The sequence below is a fragment of the Barbatula barbatula genome, assembly GCF_947034865.1.
Source record: "Barbatula barbatula genome assembly, chromosome: 24".
NCBI classification, from domain to species: domain Eukaryota; kingdom Metazoa; phylum Chordata; class Actinopteri; order Cypriniformes; family Nemacheilidae; genus Barbatula; species Barbatula barbatula.
Genome location: NC_136787.1, coordinates 4,268,062 through 4,295,800, shown reverse-complemented (window position 1 = coordinate 4,295,800; position 27,739 = coordinate 4,268,062). Strand labels below are relative to the sequence as shown.

Genomic DNA, 27,739 nt, shown 5'->3' with positions numbered 1-27,739 from the left:
TGGCCTCCTGTGGAGGGTGCTTCGGGAGTATGGGGTCTGTGTTCCTTTACTAAGGGCTGTCAGGTCCCTGTACGGCCGAAGCAGGAGCTTGGTTCGCATTGCCGGCAGTAAGTCGGACTTGTTCCCAGTGCATGTCGGACTCCGGCAGGGCTGCCCTTTGTCACCGGTTCTGTTCGTAATTTTTATGGACAGAATTTCTAGGCGCAGCCAAGGGCCGGAGGGTGTCAGGTTTGGGGACCACACGATCTCGTCTCTGCTATTTGCGGATGATGTTGTCGTGTTGGCCCCTTCAAACCAGGACCTTCAGCATGCACTGGGACGGTTTACAGCAGAGTGTGAAGCGGCTGGAATGAAAATCAGTACCTCCAAATCCGAGGCCATGGTCCTCAGTCGGAAAAGGGTGGCTTGCCCACTTCAGGTTGGTGGAGAGTTCCTTCCTCAAGTGGAGGAGTTTAAGTATCTCGGGGTCTTGTTCACGAGTGAGGGAAGGATGGAACGGGAGATTGACAGACGGATCGGTGCAGCTTCTGCAGTAATGCGGTCGATGTACCAGTCCGTCGTGGTGAAGAAAGAGCTGAGCCGCAAGGCGAAGCTCTCAATTTACCGGTCAATCTACGTTCCTACTCTCACCTATGGTCATGAGCTTTGGGTCATGACCGAAAGGACAAGATCCCGGATACAGGCGGCTGAAATGAGTTTCCTCCGCAGGGTGGCTGGGCGATCCCTTAGAGATAGGGTGAGAAGCTCGGTCACCCGGGAGGAGCTCGGAGTAGAGCCACTGCTCCTCCACATCGAGAGGGGTCAGCTGAGGTGGCTTGGGCATCTGTTACGGATGCCTACTGGACGCCTTCCCCGGATGGTGCTCCAGGCCCGTCCGAACGAGTGGAGACCCCGGGGAAGACCTAGGACACGCTGGTGGGACTATGTCTCCCGGCTGGCCTGGGAATGCCTCGGTGTCCCCCCGGAAGAGCTGGAGGAAGTGTCTAGGGTGAGGGATGTCTGGGCATCTCTGCTTAGACTGCTGCCCCCGCGACCCGGCCCCGGATAAGCGGAAGAAAATGGATGGATGGATGGAATTTGTAAAAGTAGTGAAGCATTTTTCTTTTCAGTTTTGTGTAATAAAACAACAATTTGTTGTTATAGGCCTATTTTTTGTTTTCTTAGTGCACTGTCCCTTTAAGAGCACCTGTTAGACTTCCGAGAAGGTCTTCTCAGTTGAAAGGGAAAGTATTGAGTCCAAAATTTGTTGTTTTATAAATGCATAAAAGCTTCACCGAGTATTATTACTCGGTATTGTTTGAATTTGACCAGTTCCAATTTCCATTCCGCTTATCGATTCTGATTCTTATCGATTCCCGGTTTCTATTCAAACGTTATGAAAATAAAGTAAAGCATTTATATATCAACCTTATGGTAATTTAGCCTGCTTAGACTGGTCTGCCAAAAATATGTTATAATCTTTTCATTTCGATTACGGAATTGGAATTGATTTTCGATTCCCAAACACATATATCATGTAATAATCTGCTGCTAAATAAGGTGTTGTGGACTTGTGCTCTCGCTCATTGTTTAGCACAGCAACATATTTACATCTGACTCTTATTTTATCAGTAGGTGTGTTCTTTGGCAATCTAATTGACTTTTACATGGCTAAGCCAATAGCTACAGAAACAAATAATAAATATAATTGAAAAGAAAATGTGGAAACCTGTTAATGTATTTGGCTAACCAAAGCACATTATAAAGGAAGTTTGTCATTTTAAACTTATAACTTATTTTATTAGCCTATTTTTTGTTTTCTTAGTGCACTGTCCCTTTAAGAGCACCTATTAGACTTTCGAGAAGGTCTTCTCAGGTAAAAGGGAAAGTATTGAGTCCATTTGGGAAAAGGAAAACTCATACACGGAATATAAATTCCAATGGGACAGAAAACTTGGGATAGAGAGAATAACAAATAGAGTAAGTATTACAATTTTTAATAAATATCTAAACTTTCTGATGCTGCATCATTGATGGAATCAAACGTTGTTTACAAACTGCTTCTAACAAAGCAAATATTTGCCTTTTAAAAGAGACACATCGGTTATTTCTAATACATATAGCATCCTAATACCAAAGCTGCATTTACAATATATGAGCCTGTCTATGTTTTTTAAACGGAATGAAAAGATTGTTGCCTGAATTTGAACATGTAGTATTTTAGAACTTAAAGTTGAAAATCCAGCTAAACATTTTGTTTGAGTATAAATGTTTTGAAGTTACTGTTTTTAATTTCTGTCACATTTGTAATATACCTGTTTGAGTTAAGTATCACCCCTTTGACCTTTACCCCCGCATAGATTACCTTAGTTAGTCATTATTAGCCCTGTTGCTCTGTAGTTGCGCTTGTTTTCTCTTATACCTTTGTTTAGTTGGTGTTTTATTATATTATAACATTTACATTAGTAGCTTTAATGCGTGTTTATTGCTACACACAGTGATTGTTACAGAATTTTTGGTTTTCATATTGTGCATTTATGTATAGGTAGCTATATTGGAGTCTACAGTGTAAATACCATAACAAAGTTGTAAAATGCAAGAATTGTTCCCCTCTAATGTTAGGAAACATTTATTTTTCATTTGTAAATGATTTTTTGTTCTATAATAAAGATGCGTTTGGTCCAGTTATTTTAATTAGTTTAAATCATTTATAAAAATTCCCAAAACTTGCAAACCCCCCCTAAAATATTGCTTAATTTCTTATCTAGCTACAGTTTTGAGTGACTTAATCGTGCTTCATATGACAAGATGCATCACTCACGGTATGATAACTGTTACAAGTTGGTGTGAAAAATATGTTGTTTTAGGGAGTATAAAATCTTATTAGGGAATTTTATGTTTAACACATGGGTCTCAAACTCAGTTCCTGGAGGGCCACAGCTCTGCACAGTTTAGCTCCAACCCTAATCAAACACACCTGATACAGCTAATCAACATCTTCAGGATTACAAGAAACTTCCAAGCAGGTGTGGTTTAGAGCTGGTTGGAGCTAAACTGTGCAGAGCTGTGGCCCTCCAGGAACTGAGTTTGAGACCCATGGAACAAATTAGTTTAAAGGAACAAGGGCGCCCTCATGTGGCTGCAGGACGAAGACCCAGTGCGTCGCAGTAGTTTTTATACTGGCCCCTGGTAAAGCACTGACATCTCTTTTTATTACCCCATCAACACCAATTTGTTTCTATACTTCCAAGGGCCAAATGGTGAGTATTGCTGCTCCATTTCACTTTTGTGGTTTGGGGCAAACCACTTTGATCCGAAGGGACCCTCTCACTTATCAAGAACTTCCACCGCGACCATAAATATTGCTTAATATCTTACCTACTTTCAGTTTTGATGACGAGATGCATTACTCATGGCATGATAACTGTAACAAGTTGATGTGACAAAGAATTGAAACAAAATCAAGCGCAGGAATAGTTTATGAAAAACAAATAACAGAATCACCAACAAACAGTATATGGGAAACAACAGGATATTCATTAACAAAACAGTCACAGGAAACAAGGCAGATTGGGGGGAGTCAGGGGACTTCATTAAAAAAGTAGACAGACAGGTAAAGACCATAAATTATTCTTATGTTATTAAAACCATTTGTTTGAGGTTTTTCAAGCTAAAAGTAGCTTCTGACTTGCAGATTTAGGTGATATGCTATAGAACTAACATCAGCTGCAGAGTCAAGAGAACTCACAAACCATTCTGAAAAGTCTGTAACAATGGCAACCTGCATTGAAGCGTTCCAGCGTTATGGATGTGACATTTTTAGTAAAAAAAGATCGCTGACAGGTGTGGGCGATGGTAGACTTTATAAAGCTGAGGGAGTGTGGAGGATCATGGGAGTTTTAGGGTGACGGAGGGAGAAAACAAGAGAAACAGACAAGGACCGCGACATTACGTCCCCTTCCAGAAGGGACTGTGCTACCAGCATCGGGTGCCAGGGAGGTGCCAGTAGATCAGGGGGCCACGAAGGGCACTGGAGACTGGAGCACCAGAGATACAGACAGCCACCGAACTCCTTTCTGTTCATTAAAAGGCTGCATATCTGCTAACCGTTTTCATGCTGCGTAAATATATGGGGCTGAACATATATTTGTTTAATTACTGAATGCCTACATTTTATAATCTTGACTATGGCAACGTTTTTGTTTTAAGATAGTTAAAATCAAGGAAAATCGAAAATAGTTGTTCATTTCTAAAACAATGCCATAATTCCCTTTTTAATCCAAAATATGTGTAAAATTTCAGAGTCTACATCACAAAATTTGCAATGGACCAAGGGAAAGGGTGAGAATGTTCGAAAAGAATTAAGAATGTCTGTGACTTCAGATTTAGTGTGGCTTTGATAGTTTCATTACCTTTAAATATCACACACTACCGAGTGTTTTATGAATCATCGCTGTGTTTTAGGATATATAGTGTGAGCTCAGACGCATCTATACCTAGCTGTATGTCTTTGGAGATTGATGACTCAGTGGATCAACCAGTTCAATTGAGTTCAGGAGACTCTGCCAGACTGAGGTGAGTACAGTCATTTTGCACTTCACGAAAATAATATAAATCTCCAAAACTTTGGGGTCATGATAAACTGTAACAAACATTATTGGAGGGCATCTTGAGACAAAACAATCCACACTGATATAATTTAAGACTTATGTCAGTGCAAGTCGATTAAGACACCTCTAACATTTAAGTTAGTCTGGAGGTGAATCTAAAGTTATACCTTTATTCTACAGTATATAAATACACAGTACACAGGACAAATGCATCGTTTGTTTAAAATCTGAACACGCAGTTTTCTGAGTGAATTCACAAACGCGCCATGTTTATAAAATCTGAAAACATGCTCTGTATGAGTAAATGCACAAACGCGCCATTGTCTTTAAATCTTGCACAATACTTTTTTTAAGAGAAACTTCACAGGATGGCCTAAAATATCTTTAAACAAATGTGTTTACAAAACATTGTTGTAGCTCACAGTTAGTAGTTCAGCGTGGAAACAATGGCAGACAGTGTACAACTTGATGAGGGTGGAGACTTTGTTAATACAGCGAAGTCCATCAACGGTTTTATAAATAGATTTATGTACCTGAAATTCTGATGCTACTGAGTGTTTTGTGAAACAGGATGCATAAATGGAAATCAGACCCATCGATACCCAGTTGGACTAGAGAATCTGCTGAAACCAGCTGTGTATCTATGAAGAGTGGAGAATCAATGGATCATCCAGTTAAATTCAGATCAATAGATTGTCCTAAACTGAGGTACAGACGACAGTGTTTTTTTTTAAATCATTTTATGGAATCGTGTACTTTTTTTATGTACATCATGGTCTGTATAACTTTTGTTGAGAGTTTGTTAAATTTTACATTTACATTTACATTTAGTCATTTAGCAGACGCTTTTATCCAAAGCGACTTACAGATGAGGAAACATTGGAAGCAATTATAACAACATAGGCAACGAAAATACATAAGTGCATCAAACTAGTCCATTAAAGCCTAGCACAGTATAAAAGCTAAGAATAGTGAGGTTAGTAGTTCTTTTTTTTTTTTTTTTTTTTTTTTTTTTTTTTTTTTTTTTTTTTTTTTTTTGGAAATTGTATTTCCATTTATGAATTTGGCAGATGCTTTTGCAAAATCTAAAGTTTATTTCAGAGTTTGCTTTAAAAACAATCATTATTCATTACTCTGACAGACTGAGGTGTAAAAACCTTTAGTAAGCTTTCATAATATGATAGTCACTGTAATAGGGTTCAATGAAAGGAAGGAAGGAGGCGGGAACTGGAGAACATAACACACGATTTTAATAAAATAAACAAACGAACGGTCGAGTGCCGGCCATACAAACACACTAAAACACAACGGAAAGTCCAGTCCTGGTCCTCTCTCCTCGTACCCTCCTGTCGCTCGTCCCTTTATGCTCCCGGACCTCCTCCGTGAGAGATGCGAAACCGGTGCAATGCGCAGCTGACACTCATTATCACTCGCGTCACCGGCCTCGGCCGTTCCCTCACAGCTCTCGTCCCGCCTTGCTCGTTACATACCCCCATCTCCCCTCACAGGCCCACGAGACTGTGTTCTACTCCCCCCGGGGGCCAGTCTCGGCGACCGCAGCACCTGGGGGTTTGGACAAACGAGTTGGAAGCAAATGAGCCGAAAGCACAAGGAGCGACAGAGACAAAATCCTGGTCCGGTTCCCCGACACACTGCCGAGCGGTCCTCAGCCAGCCGAGAAGCTCTTCCCTGCAGTACCATGCGATGGTGCTGGACGCGTGGTGAACGGCTCAATCCAACTCCGCCCCCTGGCAGCCAGCGATGGCTCCTCCAGCTAAGGGCAGCCAGCAGCAAGTCCCTGTTCCCTACCTCTCCACTTCATGGCGGATGGCAGAAGGCTCCGGCCCACGGTTGGCCCTTAGTGTACTTCAGGGGGAGTACGGGGTCAGCACTGTTGGCTCAATGGACCGTCTATCGTCTGGCTTTGGGTGGCCCCACCTCACGAAAGGTAGTTCTTTCCTCTGCGTAGTCCACCCTAAGATGCAGTAATGTGAATCCCCTTTTGAGATTCTATTGTAAATTGGAGCTTGCCTGCTCTCCTAAAGAACACAATTTCAGTCTAGAAGCGTGTATCCACTGCGGCTGGTAGTCCGTCAGAACTCCTGTCCTGGTCACGGCAAACACAATTGCTGGTCCGTGGTATTTCGGTTCTCCAACCTTGGTAGGCTTCAGACTCTTCACAAACACTCTTTGTCCTGGAACAAAACTATGAGTAGGCTTTTCTGAGGGAAGAGGACCAAAAAACGATTTTCGCAGTTTTATCAGCAATGCATTACAATTGGTTAATTGCCTGAACCACTTTTGCACAGCTAGTGTGATACAAATAGTGCCTAATTAGGATAATTTGGTATTAAGATATTAATTTGGTAGTGCGATTCTACCCTTTTCGTCTCTTACAATCCCTACTTTATCTTGAGCACAGACATTTTTGCTCCAATGCTCCAAATCTGCCTGTATCGACGGACTTTGTAAGATTTTGATGTCGATGTTAGGTACATTCGTTAAATGTAGTGTCATCGCTGACTGTGTTTCGTCTTTTTGATGAAATGGCCATTTAGTCTGACTTTAGGCTGCTGCCTTTGCGGCTTCATCAGCCATTCGGTTGGCTATAGTTTGTACATCTTCCCCTGAAGCATGGCTTTTGACCTTCACTATGGCCACTTTGAGCGGAAGCTGAACTGCTTCGGGTAACTGTCCTATCAGATTTGCATGTTCTATGGGCTTACCATCAGCAGTTTTGACTCTTCTTGCTTCCCACATTTTAGCATAGTGGGGAAGAACACTCCATGCATACTTGGAGTCGGTGTAAATTGTTGCTCGCTTCTCTGTCATCAGTTCACAGGCCTGTATCAATGCTACCAATTCTGCCGCTTGGGCTGAATTGTAGTCTAGGGCAAAAGCATAGCCACAAAGGTAGACACCATCAGAGGGCTTTGAACAAGACCCATTCACATAAATGTGTTCTCCCCCCTCTAAGGGCGTATCCAACAGATCGACCCCAGAAGAACAAGAGGTTGTCAGTTCAAAGATGCAATCATGATCAACAGTTAAATCTGCCATGTCCGTCATACCCAAAATACCCAGCAAAGCGAGATTAATGTTTGCTGTTGTATGAATGCTAAGATTTTTTGTTGCCAGTAAAATAGCCTCGTACCCTGATCTTAATAACTTCCTCCTTATCTTTAGACAAAGGGTATTGTTTAATGTAGACAGGTTTATTTGTTTAAAATTTTGCTTTATATTGTTCCATATCAATAAAACCAGTGTCATCCTTGAACTGAGACCATAACAGAGGGTTAATCATCCACCTGTGCTCCACCCGTGCAGGCATGCTGACAGCGGAAACAAGGGTTTGTGAGCTGCTTGACTGCACACATGTTGGCATAGGATCGATGGATGCCTGTAAACTTGACAAAAAAGAGAAAACAACTTGTTTTTCAGTGAACTTAATATCCATGCCTAATTTATGCATCATGTCACGACCTAAAAGATTTAATGGTGCACCTGGAATAATAGTGAATTTGTGAAGAAATGGTGTCACAGGACATGCAATGTCAGTTCCGGATATTCTGACTTCCCCCTTTGGTGAGCACGCTGTCGCTGGGGGTCAGAAGTTTGTGTGCGGCTATAATTCTCTGTTTGTTGCTGCCCTGTAAACATGGCATTTTCCACTTTGACTGTGAAACCACCGGATGCATCAAATTCCTTTATTTGTCTGCCTAGAGCCTCTATGCTCATCTCATGCAAATTTGATGTGGTAATTCTGATTAGTTGCGCTTGCTTTGCATTCATGTTATTCAACATCGTATTAACAAACAGTGGCTTAATCTCATTGTTCATTGGCAATTTAAAATCATCGGTCCATGCTTTTTTAAAGCGCACAAAGAATTCACCCACTGACTCTCTTGGTCTTTGCTTAGTGCTGGCTGCAAATGATAAATCCTGTCTTCTTCCTTGACGTTCTTGAAGAAAAGCTCTCAATTGCTTAAAAATTGTGTCAACATTAGCAGCCTTTTCCCAAAGGAATTTATGCGGGGTTTGAGCCGTACCACTGCCGGTAATTTCATCATTGTCGGATGATAACGCAGGGCACTTTTGAATTAACATTTGTTCAGTTACATCGTCTTCGAGCGTTCTTAATAAAACCGGAGATTGCTGACTGCTCTACTGCTGACTGTTATTTTAATGTGTTTACGCCTAATTTGATTTGTAGCTTATTTCAAAGTGTTATCTTTTCCCTGTTTACATTCACTTGTTGACATGTATGTGAAGATTGTGTTTAACTAAAGAGAAACATATATAAACGACTCGTGGAACAACCAGTCCGGTTGTACTGTGTCTTTCCTATTCTTCATCTGGGGGGACTTCAAACTCTCTGAAAGACGTTACGAGGTGCGGACTGAAAAGTCTGGGGCTGGCAAAAAGTAAAGTATGATGGTGGCATTTCAGATGCACATCACTTATTTGCAACATAAGCAACAATTAGTTTTTTTCTCAGGACCTACATTCCCAAACCCTTTTTCAACTTTCCATACACTATAAACTTTATTCATTTATGCATAATCTCTTCCTCGGACATATGTTGATGCAAACCAGGACACTGTGTTATTGTGCTATGTCTAAACTCTTAATGTCATCTTTAACAGGGTCAAACCAGGACACAAGAGAACCTATTCTCACAGTGACTTAATTTGACTTTATGTTTTTTAAATACACCACCATGTGTGAAGAACATCTTTCCTTTAACACTGAGAAGCGAGATTGTTCCAAATTTATCAATGTTCTTTGATTCTTCGTCCTTCGGAGTCCATACCCCCTTCATGCAGTACCTCCACTGGGGGGCTACCTTACCAGTCCTCCATATCACCATCAGGATCCTCATCCATTGCCTGTGGAGTAACTCTGGGCAGTTCTTATAGACCCTGTAAGGTACTCTGCTCGGCCCTGGGGCTGAGCTTGTTCTTGCTTTCTTGATCATCTCCTGAACCTTCTCCCAGCTGGGCTCCCTGCTATCAAATTCCACAGGTGGCTATGGTGGATTAACCAATGTCCATATCCCTGTCTTCATATCTAAGGGTATCTCTAAGGTGGCATTCGATCTCGGCTTTGGGGCAGGTAAGCTGGCCACACCGCTCCTGCCCAAGTAGCTGTTTTGTAAATCCAAATGGATTAGATAGATTGCTTCCTTGCTCTCTTCTTCTTTCGCCATCAATGCCACTCGGCCCTCCTCAAGGTCAAAAGCTTTCTTCTGAGATTATTAAACAGCTCTGTAAAGGGACCTTTCTCTTCCTCTGTCGCTACATTGAACCTCTGCCTCAGGCTCTTTTGCTCATTTCAGAGCTGGTGGGTCTTATTTGCTTTGTTGTTCCTGGTGTAAGGGCATTTCACTGCTCCAGCCCAAATCTCTCAGCCGCTAAACTGATGATGATAGTGTTCATTGTCTGGAGGTGTTGTTCAGCTTCACCCTAAACTGGAGCCACTCCTTCTTATATGTCTGAGACCACTTAACCCGTCAATTTTAAGATGCTCTGCTGGTGCCTGAGTCGCCTAGAGGTTCCGAGCACTGTGGGGTGACTCTGGGCTTCGCTCCTCCTGCATCTCACCAAGAGTAGTTCCTGAGCAGTTCCTCTCTTGCACCAACTGGATGGATTTCATTTTTGCCTGACGGATCTTTAGGCCGCGCAGGTTTTTGCACACCTTGCCGCATATACATTTCACATCATGACTTAATGAAATAAAATATTAATTTAGTCTTTGAGAAGAGTTCCTCACTGAAATGTACACAAAGATGATGACTTGAAATATCATGAAGACTAGAGAGTTTTATTAACTTTAAGCATTGCTACTGAAATTCTACTTCTGAGTGTTTTGTGAATCATTGCTATGTTTCAGTATGCATAAACGGAAATCAGAGTCAGCTAGATCCAGTTGGATTCACAGAGAATCTACTGAACCCAGTTGTGTGTCTATGAAGAGTGGAGAATCAATGGATCATCCAGTTAAATTCAGATCAGGAGATTTGCCTGCTGAACCGAGGTACAGTTTTTTTCATGCACCTTTGATTTTATTTATTTAGTGTAGGCAAGTTTGTTCTTTGAAGTACATGGTCTGTATGTACCACAAGTTTGTAAAAATGTAATTTACATTCATGCATTTGGCAGATGCTTTTATTTGAAGCGAACATCATGATGTAATGTTACGTTACGGACTTCTATGCACTAAAAAAATATTAATGACTTTCTGACAGCTTTCTTTCATTTTGGCTCAATTCATATCTTAAATTGTTTATATAAGGAGCTGCACACATTTTGAATACAATTATGGCTGGGCAGAGCATTGTTACGGACAAAACAAAGCAAATTTTTAGTAAACTTCTTCTAAAAATGTAGTATGTAAACATTTATTTATACAAATTAACATTTTAAAGTAAAACATTATTTAAGTTTATTTGAAGATATAGTTCGAATAGTTTTGAAGACCTTATTGTAGGCCAGTGGTTCTCAACTCTGGCCCGCGAGATCCATATTTATTTGCCATATTTAGAAATAATTTGTCAGTCAATTATTGTCTGGAAACCCTGTGCTATCAGTTTAGATCAGGGGTCTCCAACCCGGCTCCTGGCGAGCTACCGTCCTGAAGATGTCAGCTCCTACCCCAATTTGCATGATGGTTAGAGTTTAGCGTTAACAATGCCAAGGTCATGGGTTTGCACATATTCAGATACAATGTATATTATAATGCAATATAAGTCGCTTTGGATAAAAGTGTCCGACAAACACATAAATGTAAATGGAAATACAGATAGGTGTGTTGAAGCTGCAGCTGGCAGGACGGTAGCTCACCAGGAGCAGGGTTAGAGACCCCTGGTTAAGATTATGGTTATCTGGGTACAACAATTTTACCATAGTGTTATCTGGGAATAACAGGCTGTGTAACACAATAATTATATATGGTAACAAACAAGGAGTAATCGAAATGATACTGAACAAAAGAGACAAAACAAAACAACTAAAAGTCAATGAAACATAAACTGTGTTGGATATGTGTGTAAGCTAAGAAACCTTCATGTATCTTCTGTTATTCTGTTCTGTTATCAGTCAATTATTTGAAGGATGCATCAAACAAAAGTCTTAAATGATAGCCCTACTATATTTTACTGAGACGTTGAAACATCCTTTACATTTTATGCATTTGGCAGATGCTTTAATTCAAGGTGACTTAAATGATGTAAGGTAACATAATTAATGGCTATAAAGAAGCATTATTCGAATTACACTATGAAAGAAGGTGTGAACTCTTTCATCTGTCATGTTGTCCATGATTTTAACTCAATAATTACTTAGTTAATATCACTTTTATATTACTAATATCACATTATGTAGGCAGTAAGCACCCATGCTATATTGTATGTGAGGTGTAGCACCAAGCGTGGTGTGTATAATTGTGAAATGTACATGTATATACACTTGTGTATAAAATATTGACAATAATCTATTGAACTACAGTACAGAAGTGGAAGAAGCAAAGTCATCTGTTGAGATGAAGCAGCTGGATTCTATTTTTAAGGTATGTGATGATGTTATAATGAACTTGCTGGGTATCTCAGCTGCTTTAAGAATTCTTAAATTAAGATACATGTACTTAAAACATGCAAAAACATACGAAAATAACGTAAGTTGCATGTGCTTGAATTAAGTTTAAGTTAAGTTTAATTGATTTTAAAATAATATGGATAGTCTGACAAATAACCTTATGATTTGTTGAAGTCTAAGGCAGTTGCAGGAAATGTTACGCTCTTTCGTATTATAATATATGTAGTCAGAAGTAGAGATAGCAATAGAAAACACAAATCCAAAAGGAAAGGCACAAGATAGAATTTGAAAAAAGGAATAAATAGCAAAGGTGACAGCACGCACCCTTGAGGGGACCCTGTAGAGGAGCTCTTATGGTCAGACAGAATACCATTTACCCTCACCCTCTTCCTGATTCTCTTCTTGATTCTTGACCCTTCCAATGTTGACTCTTGTTCATTGATCCTAGTGTTTAACCACTTAATGTCTTGCTGAAACTAAGCGTGCATTTGCTCAAAAACCACTGTGACTGAACATTGATTTCAGGACCTTGAGAACAAAATGATCTCATTGATTAAAAAGGAACTGAAGAGGTTTAAAAAGCTAGTGAGCTCCGGTTATCCAGAGTGCTCCATGAGAGAGAAGGAGGGTCAAAGCAGAGTAAAGGAGGGAATTCTGATGATCACACTGCACATCCTGAGAGAGATAGACCAGACGAACCTCGCCAACACACTCCTGAGCAGTAAGAGCTCCAAGTCATATTTTCTATGACCTATGTTCTCTGATAACAGTGTATCACCGCATCTGTCACAGGACAGAGTGGTCACAGCTATATCAACAGCTATGATGCTCTAATCCAGAATTCTGAAGCATGCAGTGCATGATGGGATTTCTAACTCTGTCTGATTTATAATGAGACACTGGAACAGCATTGTTTAAATGTTTGTTATATGTCCTTATGTTGCTCATTAGTTTTCATCTCTTTTAACTCACCAGAACTGATTTCTGTGCACCAGCAAAAACTTAAAGCCAGGCTAAAGTATACCTTTATGAGTGTTAATGAAGGAATATCACTTCAAGGAAGCTCAGCACTTGTAAATGAGATCTACACAGACATCTACGTCACAGAGGAAGGGAATGCAGGGGTTAATAATGAGCATGAAGTGAGACAGATTGAGTTGACATCCTGGAGACCAGAGACATCGGATGCAATCAAATGCAATGACATCTTTAAACTCTTACCTGGACAAAACAAACCCATCAGGACTGTGCTCACTAAAGGAGTCGCTGGAATTGGAAAAACAGTCTCTGTGCAGAAGTTCATTCTGGACTGGGCTGAAGGAAAAGCAAATCAAGATGTTCATTTTATATTTCCATTTTCCTTTAGAGAGCTGAACTTAATAAAGGAAAAAAATCTCAGTTTAATTGAGCTACTTGCTCATTATGTCACAGAAATAAAAGAGATCAACATGGGAGACTTTACAGACTACAAAGTTATGTTTATATTTGATGGTCTGGATGAGTGTCGACTTAATCTAAATTTTCAAACCCATCAAAGCTTTTCTGATGTAAGTGAATCAGCCTCAGTGGAGGTGCTGCTGACCAACCTCATCAAGGGGAATCTGCTTCCATCCGCTCTCATCTGGATCACCTCAAGACCAGCAGCAGCCAGTCAGATTCCTCCTAAGTATGTTGACCAGATCACAGAGGTACGAGGCTTCAATGACCCCCAGAAGGACGAGTATTTCAGGAAGAGAATAAATGATCAAAGTCTGGCCAACAGAATCATCAGACACATCAAATTATCAAGAAGTCTGTACATCATGTGTCACATCCCAGTCTTCTGCTGGATATCAGCCACTGTTCTCCAGAGAATGTTGAGTGAAGCAGAAAGTGAAGCAGAGATCCCCAAGACTCTTACTCAAATGTTCACACACTTCCTGATCTTTCAGATCAAACTAAAGAGACAGAAATACGATGAAGAAAATGAAGATGATCTTTATCAGGCTAGAAAGAGTATTCTGTCACTGGGAAAACTAGCTTTTCAACAGTTGGAGAAAGGAAACTTTATCTTCTATGAGGAGGACCTCAGAGAGTCTGACATTGATGTCAAAGAGGCATCAATGCATTCTGGATTTTGTACCCAGATCTTCAGAGAGGAGTTCAGATTTTACATGGGGAAGGTGTTTAGCTTTGTTCATCTGAGTGTCCAGGAGTTTTTTGCAGCTTTATACAAGTTCTTTTGCATTTTTGAGGATGAGGGACAACAATCTGATAATTCTTTAACAGAAGCTCTGAAGATTGAAGTGGACAAGGCCTTGCAGAGTGAGAATGGACACTGGGACCTTTTCCTTCGCTTTCTTCTGGGTCTCTCCCTGGAATCCAACCAGATTCTCCTGCGAGGTCTCCTGAAAAACACAGGACGCAGATCTTACAAAATAAAGAAAGTTGTCAAGTACATCAAAGACAAGATCAAGAAGAATCTGTCTACAGAGATATCTATCAATCTTTTCTACTGTCTGAATGAACTGAATGATAATTCTCTAGTGAAGGACGTCCAGTCATTTCTTAGCAGCACAGCAGATTTCAGCGGGCTTTCTGGAATCAAACTCACTCCGTCTCAGTGGTCGGCTCTGGTGTTTGTGTTGCTGAATTCAGATAAGGAGCTAGATGAATTTCAACTGAATAAATATGAGCCATCAGAAGAATGTCTTCTGAGAATGATGCCAGTTGTGAAAGCATCTAGAAAAGCAGAGTGAGTACTTTCTAATGTAAAACTCATGAGTTCCATGACGTTTATAACTACTAACTAATTGAAATTAGGTACAAACACATTCCTTTAATACAATTAATTGTGTATATTTATTTCTCAGCCTCAGTAGTTGTAATCTCACAGTGAAAAGTTGTTCAGGGTTGGTCTTAGTTCTCAGCTCAAACTTCTCTTTTCTGAGAGAACTGAATATGAGTAACAATAAGCTGGAGGATTCAGGAGTGAAGCTGCTCTCTGCTGGACTGAAGAATCCACACTGTGCATTGGAGACTTTACAGTAAGAATTTCAAATACATGCATTTTTGAAAATAAGGTTGGGTTTACCGCTTATTCTGACCTATATTATCCTCTTTGACAAGAAGAGACCATTATAGTTAGGGTAGGTGGGTAGGTAGGTGATGTGTTTCACATAGGTCTAAAATATTGTAGTGGTGGCCAGTGGAAAAGGCAGCCATTACCCACTTACAAAAACTTGCTCTGCTACATGTGACAAACAGCAAATTATGTATGTCTTTTAACACACGTTACCAATAAATTATGTATGAACTATTATTTACTCATGCTTGTCATTATTTATTTGATTTCCACAATATTTGTTACAAACTTTAACACCTTGTCTACACTGGAGGTGGCGCGATGCGACGCAACAAAAACAATAGACACGGTGAAACTTCCCCTCTCGCTCCAAACGACATCTATGCATGATGTGTCTCAGACTGGGTCTACACTGACCAGGATCAAATTAAATACCAACATGTTTCTGTTAGGACTCTGTCCTTCCTTTCTCGAGCTTTCAAGCTCCCTGGGCAGAGTCATGACATTGCCACGTCTTTCGGGTTTCTGTTGTGTTATGTGTGGAGACATGTGGCTTTATGTTGTTACTTGATGCCATGTGTCTTCCTGTTATGTCTCTCAGCCCCACCCTCCTATCTCCTGTAATTTCTTAAGGGTTTCATTCCCATCGTCTGTTTGGTGTTTCACTTTAATTAGGGTTTTATTCCCATCAGCTGTCACCACTCTCCCCATGTAATCACTCCTCGTTAGTGTCTCCCTTTATATAGTCTTAGTGTCCCTCTGTTCAGTGTCGGTGCATTGTCTACTGTTCATGCTTAACACGGATGTCTTGTCTTTGGAATGCATGTTGTTCCTGTTCCAGTTTGTAGACTTATTATTTCTCTTTTATATAGACCTTGTTTTTTTCCCTCGTGGAAAGTGTTTGTTTCCAGTGTTTGTTGGCTAGTGTGTTTTTGTTCTTGTTTTTCCCCATTGCGGGTGTTTGATTTAATAAAGTTTTTTGTTATACCTTCGTCTGCCTGCATCTGGGTTCTGTCCAAAACCATTTTGTGACAGTTTCCTCTTTCCAGCCGTTTCGCTCAGATATACTGTATGTCACTATTCGAAGAAACACACAAATGAGGGATATAATGACTTTACAAAACAAGAGAATTGGTGTTCTTGAACTTTTTATTTCTGTAAGGAGAGTATATATTCCTTTGGATTGGACTTTCCGCTTTGTAACTTTTCAGACCTTTTAATGCTCAAACAGCGATATAATACATCAAGGCCAGGTTTCACAGACAAGGGCACACTCTCGTGAGGCATGCTGCATGCTGCTAGTCCGATTCTGGGAAAAGAGGTGCTCCGACAGGGGAAAGCATGCTCTTGTCCTGGTTGACCCATAGGCCCAATCGGTCGAGGTGCCAGGCACATGGTCCCTGTGCGTAGGCCACAGATCCCACGAGTGCCAAGATAGGTCACTCATCAAGATAGTTAGCATACGCACGGCCTGCTCCTGGGGGGAGTGAGGGCAGCCTCTGTGACCTTTGTGAAGGCACAGTGAGGCAGGGCCACACCGAGACCGAGTAGGAGGAGGCTGGACTAGTATGCTCGACCCTTGAGGGAAAAACTGAAGAAACGGCCTGCCAGAGAATCGAGGCACGAAGTACTTGTCCTTCGGGTCGATAACCACAAACCAATCCTGATGTCAGACAGACTCCAGGATGCGCCTCTGCGTGACCCTCGCAGGATGGGGTGCAGCCCCCCACCTGCATGGGGACGATAAAGTAGGGGTTGTCACCGCAAGACATCTCGGCCAGAGGGACAGGGTTGTTTGCCCCCTTCTCCAGAAAGGGTGGCAACTTCAGGCCAAAGCACGGGAGCGATCTTGCCTCTGCTGAGGTTAGAGAATTTCTTGCCTACTCTTTAATGAATACTGACAATTCGGACATACTATGTTTAAGTAGGCTTCTGTTTTCTCCTACTACATAGTAGGTAGGTATGTAGGCGTATTTGGACGCAACATTGGAATACGCGCATCCAAATCTTGCAAGAAATAGTCCACCACCCGGGAATTTCTCGCCAACTATTTTGTGAATACTGACGATTCGGACATACTATTCATTCGTCTACTGCCTTTTGCCTACTATATAGTAAGCAAGTATGCCTTTTCGGATTCTGTCTTAGTCCTAGTTGAATTAGGATATTTTGGTTGCTTTTATAAAATGCATTAGAAAAAAACATTGCTGGTGTGCACCTTAAAATAAAACAATTGCACTGCAATATTTTCAGATATGTCAGGGTAAGTTCTTTTTAGGTACGACAGTTCATACATTTATTTTAGTGTGGGACTACCCTTAAACCTTGTCTGTGAAACCAGGCACAATTAATACCTGAACATGTGAGAAAATGGCATTTGTATTTCAGAAATTGAAAATAACTCAACATTTAGTACACATCCTAACTGCATTTAACCCAACGTTCCTGGTATAGAGGAAATCTGAAATACAAAACACAGAAAATACTTTTACACAGAAACATAACATACTGTACACTCTACTGTTTATATAAGATCCTCTAATGATATAATAATGTAGTAGATTTACATACATTCTAATATTTTCCTATATATATATGCAGTTATACTGTACATACAAGGCAAGCTCTCTAGCTATTATACTAAATCCTACCTAGTATTCAAATAAATAGACGATTTTTATTAACAAGCATATCTGATGTGCTTTACCCTCAAGAGTTGCGATCTGTATCATATTCAAAAATCAGCATCACTGTCATTATTTACCTTACAATGTTTACATATAGTCCACAACACAAATAATAATTAAAATAAATAAATAATTCAGCTAAACGTTATTGGTCTTGTTAAAAAGCAAATTTCTCTTTCTGCAGGCTGGAAATGTGCAGTATTTTTGATGAAGGTTGTGCTGCTCTGGCTTCAGCTTTGAGATCAAACCCTCCACACATGAGAGAACTCAATCTGAACTATAATAATCCAGGAGATGTAGGTGTAGAGATGCTCTCAGAACTACTGAAGGATCAACACTGTCAACTGAGGAAACTAGAGTAAGGGTCTTACATTATTTATTCAGTTGTGAGAGTTAAAATATTATGTGAATCCTTGAATCCTTCCATTTCAAAATTCATCTGTACATGTAAATATATTGATATTCATCAAATATTTTAATTTTGAATTTGAAAGAACTACATGGGACATCTAAATAATAAACAGTAACCACAATTATTGCTTTTTCATTGGCTGGCTGATCTGTGTGAAGGCTGAAGCAGTGCGTTGTTGGAGAGAAGGGCTGTGCTCTTTTGGCTTCAGCTCTGAAGTCAAACCCATCACACCTGAAAGAGCTCAACCTGAGTCATAATGAGCCTGGAGACTCAGGAGTGAAGCAGCTCTCTGATCTACTGATGGATCCACGCTGTAGACTAGAGAAACTACAGTAAGTCACAAAGCCAACATACTGTTATCCTATTTGAACTTTTGAGACTTACATTTCCAATTTAACTTCTCCCAGAGCTTTCAAGCAACATTTAAAACGTTAGGTGGTTTTGATGAAGTGAGCTTTAACTAATTGCACGTGGAAAATCACAGCTTTTTTAACATTCCTGGCCAGACTTTAAGACAACCGTAATAATTTATTAATCTAATTGAATAATTTATTTAAAACTTTTTTTATCTCTGCAGGTTGGCGTACTGTAATATTTCAAATAAAGGTTTTGCTGATCTGACTTCAGCTTTGAGATCAAACCCCTCACACATGAGAGACCTGAATCTCAGTGATAATGAATCAGAAGATTTCGGACTGAAGTCGCTCTGTGACCTTCTTCAGGTTCCAAACAGTAAACTGGAAAAACTACAGTGAGTTTGTACACTGCAAAAAATGACTTTCTTTGTATACAAGTATGTGCAATCCCCTGGGATTGAACACATGACCTTGGCGTTTTTAACGCCATACTTTTACCACTGAGCTACAGGAAAGACCTTTTAATTTAAAGTAGTTTAAACATCCCATTTTCTTCAGGCTGGAAAACAGTGGTTTGAGTGAAGACATTTCTGCTAATTTGGCTTTAGCTCTGACATCAAACCTCACAAACCTAAGGGAATTGAATCTGAGCAGAAATAAACCAGGAGAAGCAGCTCTCTAATCTACTGAAGGATCCACAATGTAAACTGGAAAAACTGCAGTGAGTGTTATTATATTGCATTATGACTTTAATACTAACTGTTAATAACTTTGAAATTAGCTGTAATGCATTTTGTAATGCTCTCTTGAGTAATTTCATTGTTTCCATGGAACAATGTTCTTTATATTGTTTTTCATGGGTTTGTCCTAATGTTCAACAGCCCATACACACAATAGATCTTCGATAACAATTCAGATATTAAATGATTATACTCTTTATGATTATAAAATGACACATCAAGACCGGTTTCACAGACGAGGCTCATCTTAAGTCAGGACTAGACATTTGTTACTTTAGAATATTTAAGTCGCATTTATATATATTATATATAAATTTGTCTTAGAAAAAACACATTACTGGTATGAATCTTGAGACAAAACAACGAAATATTTTAAGAGATTTCAGTTACAACAGCTCAAACATTCATTTAAGTCTGGGACAAGCCTTAAGCCTTGTCTGTTGAACCCGGCTCAAACATTTTTCTAGGAAAATAGTTAAAACAACTGTAAAAATGTAGGGGAAAATCCGGGAGTGCAGGAATTTTTTGTTAGTAGGCTACATATAAAGCCCATTGTCAGGTTGTATTAAAATGTATTTTCACATAGTTAAACGTTTAACAACCGACCTTAGTCTTACTAGTACATCTACTGTTTGGAAGGACATTTCTAACACGTTCTACGTTTTCAGCTGTAAATTTGATCTTTTTCTCTCTCCTTTAGACTAGCAAAGTGCAATATTTCATTTAAACAAGTTGCTGTACTGGCCTCGGCACTGAGATCAAACCCCTCACACCTGAGAGAACTCATTCTGAACTATAATCAACTAGAAGATTCAGGAGTGAAGCTGCTCTCTGATCTACTGAAGGATCCACTTTGTAAACTGAGGAAACTAGAGTAAGCTTTTTAAAATCAATTTAATATAGTTGTATCTCTAGTTTTATCAATTACAAAAAGGGTTCTTAAGGGTAAGCATGTCAAAATACAAAAATATACAACAATCAAGGAAACGGTATAAGTGTGACCGAGCCCTGTCAACTACGCTAAAACGTAGCCGAATTGCTGTCACGTCAGGATGTGTCCAAGTCTCGTCGGTTGTTCTCAATAACACGAGACTGATACTTATAGAAAAACCGACTACGCCACCTGGGAAGGTGTGAACCAAGAAAATAGAAATTAACCTATTTGGTCTTTTAAAGCACACAGGTACGCACTCTAATAATTTAGGCAGGAGGATGCAGGTGTCATAAAAAATACAAAATATTTCATTAACAATTTGAATTCAAGATAATAGAAATGCTTAAAAACAGTGTCACTCGTATGGAGCCATTCCTAGCACCATTTATACTGCCAGCTTGACGCTAAACCAAAGATTCCATAAAACAAATCAAAGACTCAAATTATACTAAATCACAAAAAACACAGAAAGGAAAATATTGGAACACAGTTACTGACAACTGGTTCAAATAGAAACCAAAATACAAAAATACGACAGGGCTAAGGTTACCCACTTGGGTGATCACTATGACTAGGTATCCAAAGAGCACACTTCCCCACGCAAACACCTTGAACTCAAATTACACACTCCTTCAGTGAAGTAGCACAACCATCACTAGAAGATCTTTCACCCTTGGGTCCTCAGCTCCTGAAGGAAGATCAGAAACAAAATAAATAACTTTAAAAACCATAAATGCAAATCAGTTAAATGAAGTCACTATTAAATCATACACCAAAAAAGAGTGCAAAAAGCACTACAATAAACAAAAATAAAAAATTATATAACAGGAAAAGCAAAACAAAAAGAAAAGACAGGGCTAGCTCCAAACGGATGGCGGAAGCTGGTTGCGACCCGCCATAAAATTTAAAGAAGAAGAAGAAGAAGCGGATGGCGGGGAAAACATGCCTCGAGCTGAACGACAGGTGTGGATAATCCTCCGTCCCAAGGTAAAACCACAACGGACTCAATATGTCCCAGAATCCTGACAAGGACAACAGTAATTCCTCCCCGAAAGTGTGAGCAGTAGTTCCATTATGTAAACGTCATATAGCCATCTTGTAGTATACAGCAGAAACAGCGACTGAGCTGCACCGTTAATCGCCTCGCACAAAAGGAGGGGGAAGGGCACGACGAAACCAAACGCGGTAATGAAGATCGGAATAGGAGCGGAGATAGGACCCTGTAGCATATAACACAGTGTTACTAATAATTACATACAGTATACCCGCTAGAATTTCCCACTGAAGGTCATAGGCTAGACTTACCACACGAGGGTATATAAGTTGTTATAATCAGGTCACGAATCAGGATAAAAAACTCGCTGCTAGACTCAAATATAAACAAACTATACGTTACTTAACCCGACACCAATTGTTAAGATCAACCGGCGCTAGACATTCTGTTTGCAACAAACAGCTTTCACGTACCTGAAGGGAGGGCAGTCATTAGGTCTATTTAGTAAAGCAACCGATGAAGAACTCTTAGGTACACGGACAGACTAGGGTGTAATACACAAATCATTAGTGCCAATGACAAATTGCACAAAAGAATTTATTAAACTGACTACGTGCTAACACCACATACCTGAAACCACAGTCAACAAACATCAACAAGGAGGGTCTGGACATGACGCACAAGTGTCATTCACCACTAATTACCTAGGTCGCACTGTTACATAAGTATTTTTGACTGTGTGTAAGAGAAGACATTAAGGATTAGTACACTATGGGAAAAGAATAACTACTGCTTAATACTTGAACATGGTTCTTGCATATTTGTTTCTGTTAAAGAAACACATTTGTTATTGCTATCTTTGCTGTACACACGAAAGGTGAGCTGCCAAACATTTTTTTTTCTTTCTTCAGGTTGGAAAATTGCACTATTTCAGATAAAGGTTGTGCTGCCCTGGCTTCAGCTCTACAATCAAATCCTTCACACCTAAGAGAACTCAATCTAAACTTTAATTTACTAGGAGGTACAGGATTGAAGTTGCTTTCTGGGCTACTAAAGTATGCACACTGTAAATTAGAAAAACTACAGTAAGTGGCATTTCATTTCATTGTTACAGTTTTAATTGACTGTAATGTAAGACATATAGTAGAATGCGATGAACGTGACGAGTGGAATTACATGTACATAGTAGATTTTCTGTAAACCAAGGGGTTCAAAAGTTACAGCCATTTGAAAAGTGCATTTTGAACTGCTGGTGGTGCTATTGTCATGATTCTAGCGTATCATGTCATGTTTTTCTTGGTTTAGTGGAAGGATCATGACAGAACCTCATGTTTAATGTGGAGAGGGGCCTTTTTGGCCCTTATGGTTTGCCATATACTCTCTCCGGTCTCGCCTCTGTTCCCGCCCTCTCGTCTCCTCATTAGTACCTTAAGCCCTGCAGCTGTCCCTCTTGATTTTGATACCTTTATAATGCCCCAGTGTTTTCTGTCCTGTGCTGGTTCATTTTGATTCGTGTGGGGGAGCGCCTGTGTCCTGTTCAGTAAATCTACCACAAAGAGCCGAATTTCTAAATTGTTGCATTCTCAATCCCCCCATTTTCAAGTGAACAGGGGCTTGGCCCCTAAATAGGCTTTGTTTTCTATTTGTATTTTTAAGAAACAATGGTAGTGTGTTTTCATTTATATTCTTTTTCTCTCTCTCCAGACTGTCTGACTGCAGTATTTCAGATAAAGGTTGCGCTGTTCTGGCTTCTGCTCTGAAGTCAAACACCTCACACCTGAGAGAACTGAATCTGAAATATAACAACCCAGGAGATTCAGGAGTGAAGCTGCTCTCTGATCTACTGAAGGATCCACACTGTAGACTAGCAAAACTACAGTAAGTTATTTTATTTTGTTATTTATTAATAGTTGCAGTTTGTTTATGTACTGTGTGTACACTCTAAAAAAACAAATCAGGTGCTCTATTGTCTTAAAGTGGTTCTTGGCTGGTAATCATAGGGGAACAACTTAAAGTGCTGTATAGAACCATATCTTGTTCTTCAGCGGTTCTTCAGTGGTTCTGTGGGTTGCCTGAGGTGCAAGCACATCACACGCCTCTGTACAGATCCCGGCTCCAGAGAATCATTAATCTGTAAAGGGACAAAACCTCCTCCATAGAGCAGCCATGTAAGCAGCCTTGGTCATACACTAGTCTTTTGTTTTACTTGCCTATCACTGTCTGTCCAAAAAGAGCACCTGACATCTTTCCATATGCAAGGAGTTTATTGAATTAAGTTAAACCCTTGAGTCAGTAGATCAGTACATTTCTGACCCTTAATAATTCGGTTGTGAATTACTCACCCTCAAGTTGTTCCAAACCTTGTTCCAAAGTTCTGGTGAACACAAAGATATTTGTAGGAATGTTAGCAACTATCAGTTCTGAGGCACCATTGACTACCACAGGAAAGTTTACAAAGGTGGTCATAGGTGCAACATAATTATAAGACTCTAGAAATCGGAATGAAGACACGGATTAAAGTTGTTGATCTTAATATTTCAGTTTTGGACCCCACCTGCTACAGTCAACCACAGATTTAACTGACAAGACAAAGAAGTGTCTTCAGTCATAAGCAGTAAAAGCTCTTTAATGCCTCTTACTGGACAAACAGAAGACCTGATCCAGCAGGAGCAACCATGTTTTTGTATTTTTCAGTTAATACATGAATAATACAATTAGTCATAGTCTAAATTACTGTATATAGATGTTCTTTCTATACAGTACTAATGTAAATAGAAGCCTTTGAAGGAAATGTATTTCTGATTCCTGTCCATTTCAGGGTAGTATTTGATGTACTCATTGAATCATAAACCCAGTCATATTTCTACATAGAAACTGGTTACAATCTTTAGACAATTATTTTTGACTAATATACAGTACATCCCATGAAAAAACGATTACGTATATACAAAACGCTTGTTAGTACTTTGAATAAAAATGTAATGTGTTTTCTACCTTCTGTATTTTTATTGTCATTATATTTCTTTACTACTGTGATGAAGAAGGTATACTAGTTTTCAGGCACGTCACCAAATAGCCGGGAAGGGTATTTAAACGGCATACCGGAAGTGAGTCAGGGAGAAGTGTGGGAAAGAGTGTTGAGGTCGATAGTAGGGGTTTTGTATGCAAAAAAAAAGGACGTCTGCCACAGCGTGTTGAGAAATCTGATCATCATGAACGCCAGCACATGTGAAACCTAGTTTGCGTGTTATCTGCTGATGATACTTGCAAATGGATTACTCACGATTGTAAGTTGTTGAACTCTCAGACATGGTCTGCTGTGTGGTGCTGATTCCGTAAAGTTCAAAAGACAACTTTTGCTTGGATTCAGCGTGTTATCTGCTTATCAGTCTTGCAAACGGATTACTGACGTAAGCAGAACAGATCTCCCAGACACTGGTGGCTGTGTACACTTCGTAAAAGGCCTCCAAAGTGTACCCCCAGGACTCTCACCTCCCACACTTGAAGACTGGAATGTGGTGGAGAGGTATCAGGGACAGAGGCTGACGGCGTGCCGGTGGTCACCACCCCAAGCTTCACGGTGTGACCCTCAGGGATGGTGCCCAACGGAGATGATAAACTCGGACGGACCGAGACCCTGGACTCCGGTCGGCTCATGACGAGCATGAACACGCTCTCGAAGTCCAGCGGTCTCAGCCTCCTCATCTCCGCTGGCGATAGGGGAACCCTGGCCGCTGTTGAAAGCAGCCGTCACCTCTTCCTCCCCGAGAACCACCTCCCCTGCAGCTCTCATGAACCGGTCAAGGTAGTCCTCCAGGTCCGAGTTCCCCTGGGGAAAGCTGCAGAGGGGACGAGGCTGGCAGCATCTTGCAGCTAAGATTGCTGCCTGCTGGGTCCTCCTTGATCGGGTCATTCCGTCACAAATGGTTTAGACAGAACCCAGATGCAGGCAAACGAAGGATTAACTTAGAAAACTTTATTAAATCAACAAACCCACAAGGTGGAAAATGTGAACAAAACAAACACTTCCCACGAGGGGGACAAAATGAACAAAGTCCTTAGGAAAACGAAATAAGTCCACAAACTCTGAAACTGAAGCAGGGTAATCCTAATCCAGAGTCCTGAAAATAACTTCAACTACAAATATGCGTTTCTTGATAATCTTAAATCTAAATTATTTTTATTTTGCCTTGTTATGCAAGCACTGTCAAGCTTGTGCAGAGGCTGCAGCTTTTGCCAGAGGGGAACTGGAAAGGAGTTTTTGGGTTCCTCGTCACCGTTTGCATATTGTTTGCCTGGCCAGGGGGGGGCTGCTAGAATTGAAAAGTTTTATTTAATTAACACTCAATATAGGAATTTATAGTCTGTCTGATATTTGACCTGTGTTTCCCTATCCTTATCCTGGGTGTGTGGTTCTAGGTGACGGCCCCTGTGCATGTGTTTCTGTGTGTGTCTGTCTGTGTGCGCGTTTTTGTGTGTGTGCGTGTTGTGTGTGTGGAGTGTTTTGTGTGTGGCTGAATCTGTGCGCATGTCTTCTGTGTTTTCACCTTTTTTGTTTTGACTTGCATAAACCTTATATGTTTTAATTATAGTCCAAATGTTTTCTTGTACAGCAGCTTTGTAACAATGAAAATTGTAAAAGCGCTATATAAATAAGGCTGACTTGACTTGACTTGACTTAAAACTGAAACGTTTCAAATAATTACCTTTTTCGTTCTATTTTTTATCATTTATAACATTTTATAAAAAAATCTTTGAATAATACTTTGGCACAATGGAGCCCCCCCCCAGTGCGGCGCTCCTAAGCACATTTACTGTATACCCCATTTTTGTGCCACTGGGCTGCTTTATGTAGGTCGTGCACCACATTGTAAAGGTGCAAGCCAGTCTTTGAACTAGTGTTGCCAAGTCTGTGGAATTCCTGTGTAATTGGGCTAATATTAAACTTTTGTGGTGTTTTTTATTCCGCAGGTCAAGAGTGGAAGGATTTTGATATTAAGATGTGAATCTTAAAATTATTTCATATGTAAAAGTTTTGTAATTTGGATTAAGGACATTAGGTTAGTGATGATTGATTTTATTACTTAGATCTGGCAACCCTGCCAAGCCAGTCCTGCCAAGATGACAGTGCATTTGCAACTTTAGCTATATACGTGTATGATTATAGAACTTATAGAATATGCTACATATATATCTAGCTATAAATGCTACATATATTTCTTCTCACCGCAGATCGGCAAACTGCAGTATTTTAGGAAAAGGTTTTGTTGCTCTAATTTAAGCAATGAGTTTAAACCCCTCACACATGAGTCTTTCTATCATTTTAATGCTCTGTTTCTCTCTCTCTGTTTCTCTCTCTCTGTTTCTCTCTCTCTCTCTCTCTCTCATAAATTTATTGCTTTAGATTAGTAAGGTACAGTACGGTCGGAAAGTAGTGCACAAAGCAAAGTAATAATAAATAATTTAGACCTTCACTTCTTTAAGCTATCAAATTATATTGCTTATACCTTTTGTTTATAGAATTTTGTGAATACTGTTCGGTTTACTAATAATTCCACCTAATAAATATTCAATAACATTTATGTACAGACAAGACAAGATGTACAGACAACGATAACAGTGTTTGTGTATCTTAATCCTTTTGGTTGACAGTTGTGATTGGCAGCTCAATGTTTTGAAAAGTAATTTTGTGCCTCATTTCGTGCCTCCAGTAATCGTAGCTCCAGCATTCTCGTCTTCGTGTTTGAACCTGACTTTTGTTTTTATGTCTAATGAAACTAACAGTAATTTCTTTCATGCTGGAAAACGTCTTGGTTACGTATGTAACCTCCGTTCCCTGATGGAGGGAACGAGACGTTGTGTCGACAGAATGGGGTTTGACTTGAGAACCTACCTTCTCTGACTGACTTGAACAGGCCAATGAAAATTGGCGAATGAAATTTGCATGCCGGACTCCGCCCCCGGGTATCCGGGTATAAAAGGGAGCCGGCGTGCCGCATTCATTCACTTTTTGTGCTGAGGAGCCTGAGGATCTTGCCCCGACTGCTGCAGCGGGCGGCCAGCGTTGTGGCATGAAGGACACAACGTCTCGTTCCCTCCATCAGGGAACAGAGGTTACATACGTAACCGAGACGTTCCCTTTCTGTCGGTCTCTCGACGTTGTGTCGACAGAATGGGGTTCCTCGGAAAACGCCACAGCGCTGTGCCGCGTCACAATTCCTCGCGAAGCGACGCTGACTGGCCTGGGCGTGTCAGACGTGAGCGCTTAGCATGAATTGCAACCTTCCAGCGGAAGGGAAGGAGTCCAGAGCTTTCAAAAAAGATGGGAGCCCCTTCCACCGGCCGTCACGGACGGCGGCCTAGTTCTCTTA

The 27,739-nt window shown here is 40.4% G+C and overlaps 2 protein-coding genes across 6 annotated transcripts; both read left to right on the top strand.

Annotated features, from left to right (window-relative positions):
• The first annotated feature begins 1,809 nt into the window (after positions 1–1,809).
• On the top strand, positions 1,810–20,281 carry LOC306889458 (NLR family CARD domain-containing protein 3-like). Of its 5 annotated transcripts, none has more exons than XR_013786203.1 (14): positions 1,845–1,959; positions 4,282–4,320; positions 4,444–4,554; positions 5,160–5,297; positions 10,482–10,625; positions 12,095–12,155; positions 12,707–12,902; positions 13,157–14,915; positions 15,034–15,207; positions 18,117–18,290; positions 18,503–18,676; positions 18,922–19,095; positions 19,309–19,421; positions 20,141–20,281. XR_013786203.1 is itself a non-coding variant. In XM_079448427.1 (14 exons), the coding sequence occupies exons 2-13, from the start codon at positions 4,304–4,306 to the stop codon at positions 19,380–19,382; spliced, it is 3,246 nt and encodes a 1,081-aa protein (XP_079304553.1). In that variant the 5' UTR covers positions 1,847–1,959; positions 4,282–4,303; the 3' UTR covers positions 19,383–19,421; positions 20,141–20,281. The 5 variants fall into 5 exon arrangements, 4 of the variants coding, with proteins under 4 accessions (XP_079304554.1, XP_079304553.1, XP_079304556.1 ...); XM_079448427.1 differs by having other exon boundaries at positions 1,847–1,959; positions 19,259–19,421; XM_079448428.1 differs by lacking the exon at positions 4,282–4,320 and having other exon boundaries at positions 1,810–1,959; positions 19,259–19,421.
• On the top strand, positions 19,650–23,862 carry LOC306890035 (uncharacterized protein; the record flags this gene model as incomplete). Its single annotated transcript, XM_079449501.1, has 5 exons — positions 19,650–19,666; positions 20,141–20,314; positions 22,280–22,453; positions 23,073–23,246; positions 23,414–23,862. The coding sequence occupies 5 exons, from the start codon at positions 19,650–19,652 to the stop codon at positions 23,442–23,444; spliced, it is 570 nt and encodes a 189-aa protein (XP_079305627.1). The 3' UTR covers positions 23,445–23,862.
• Between the last annotated feature and the right edge of the window lie 3,877 nt (positions 23,863–27,739).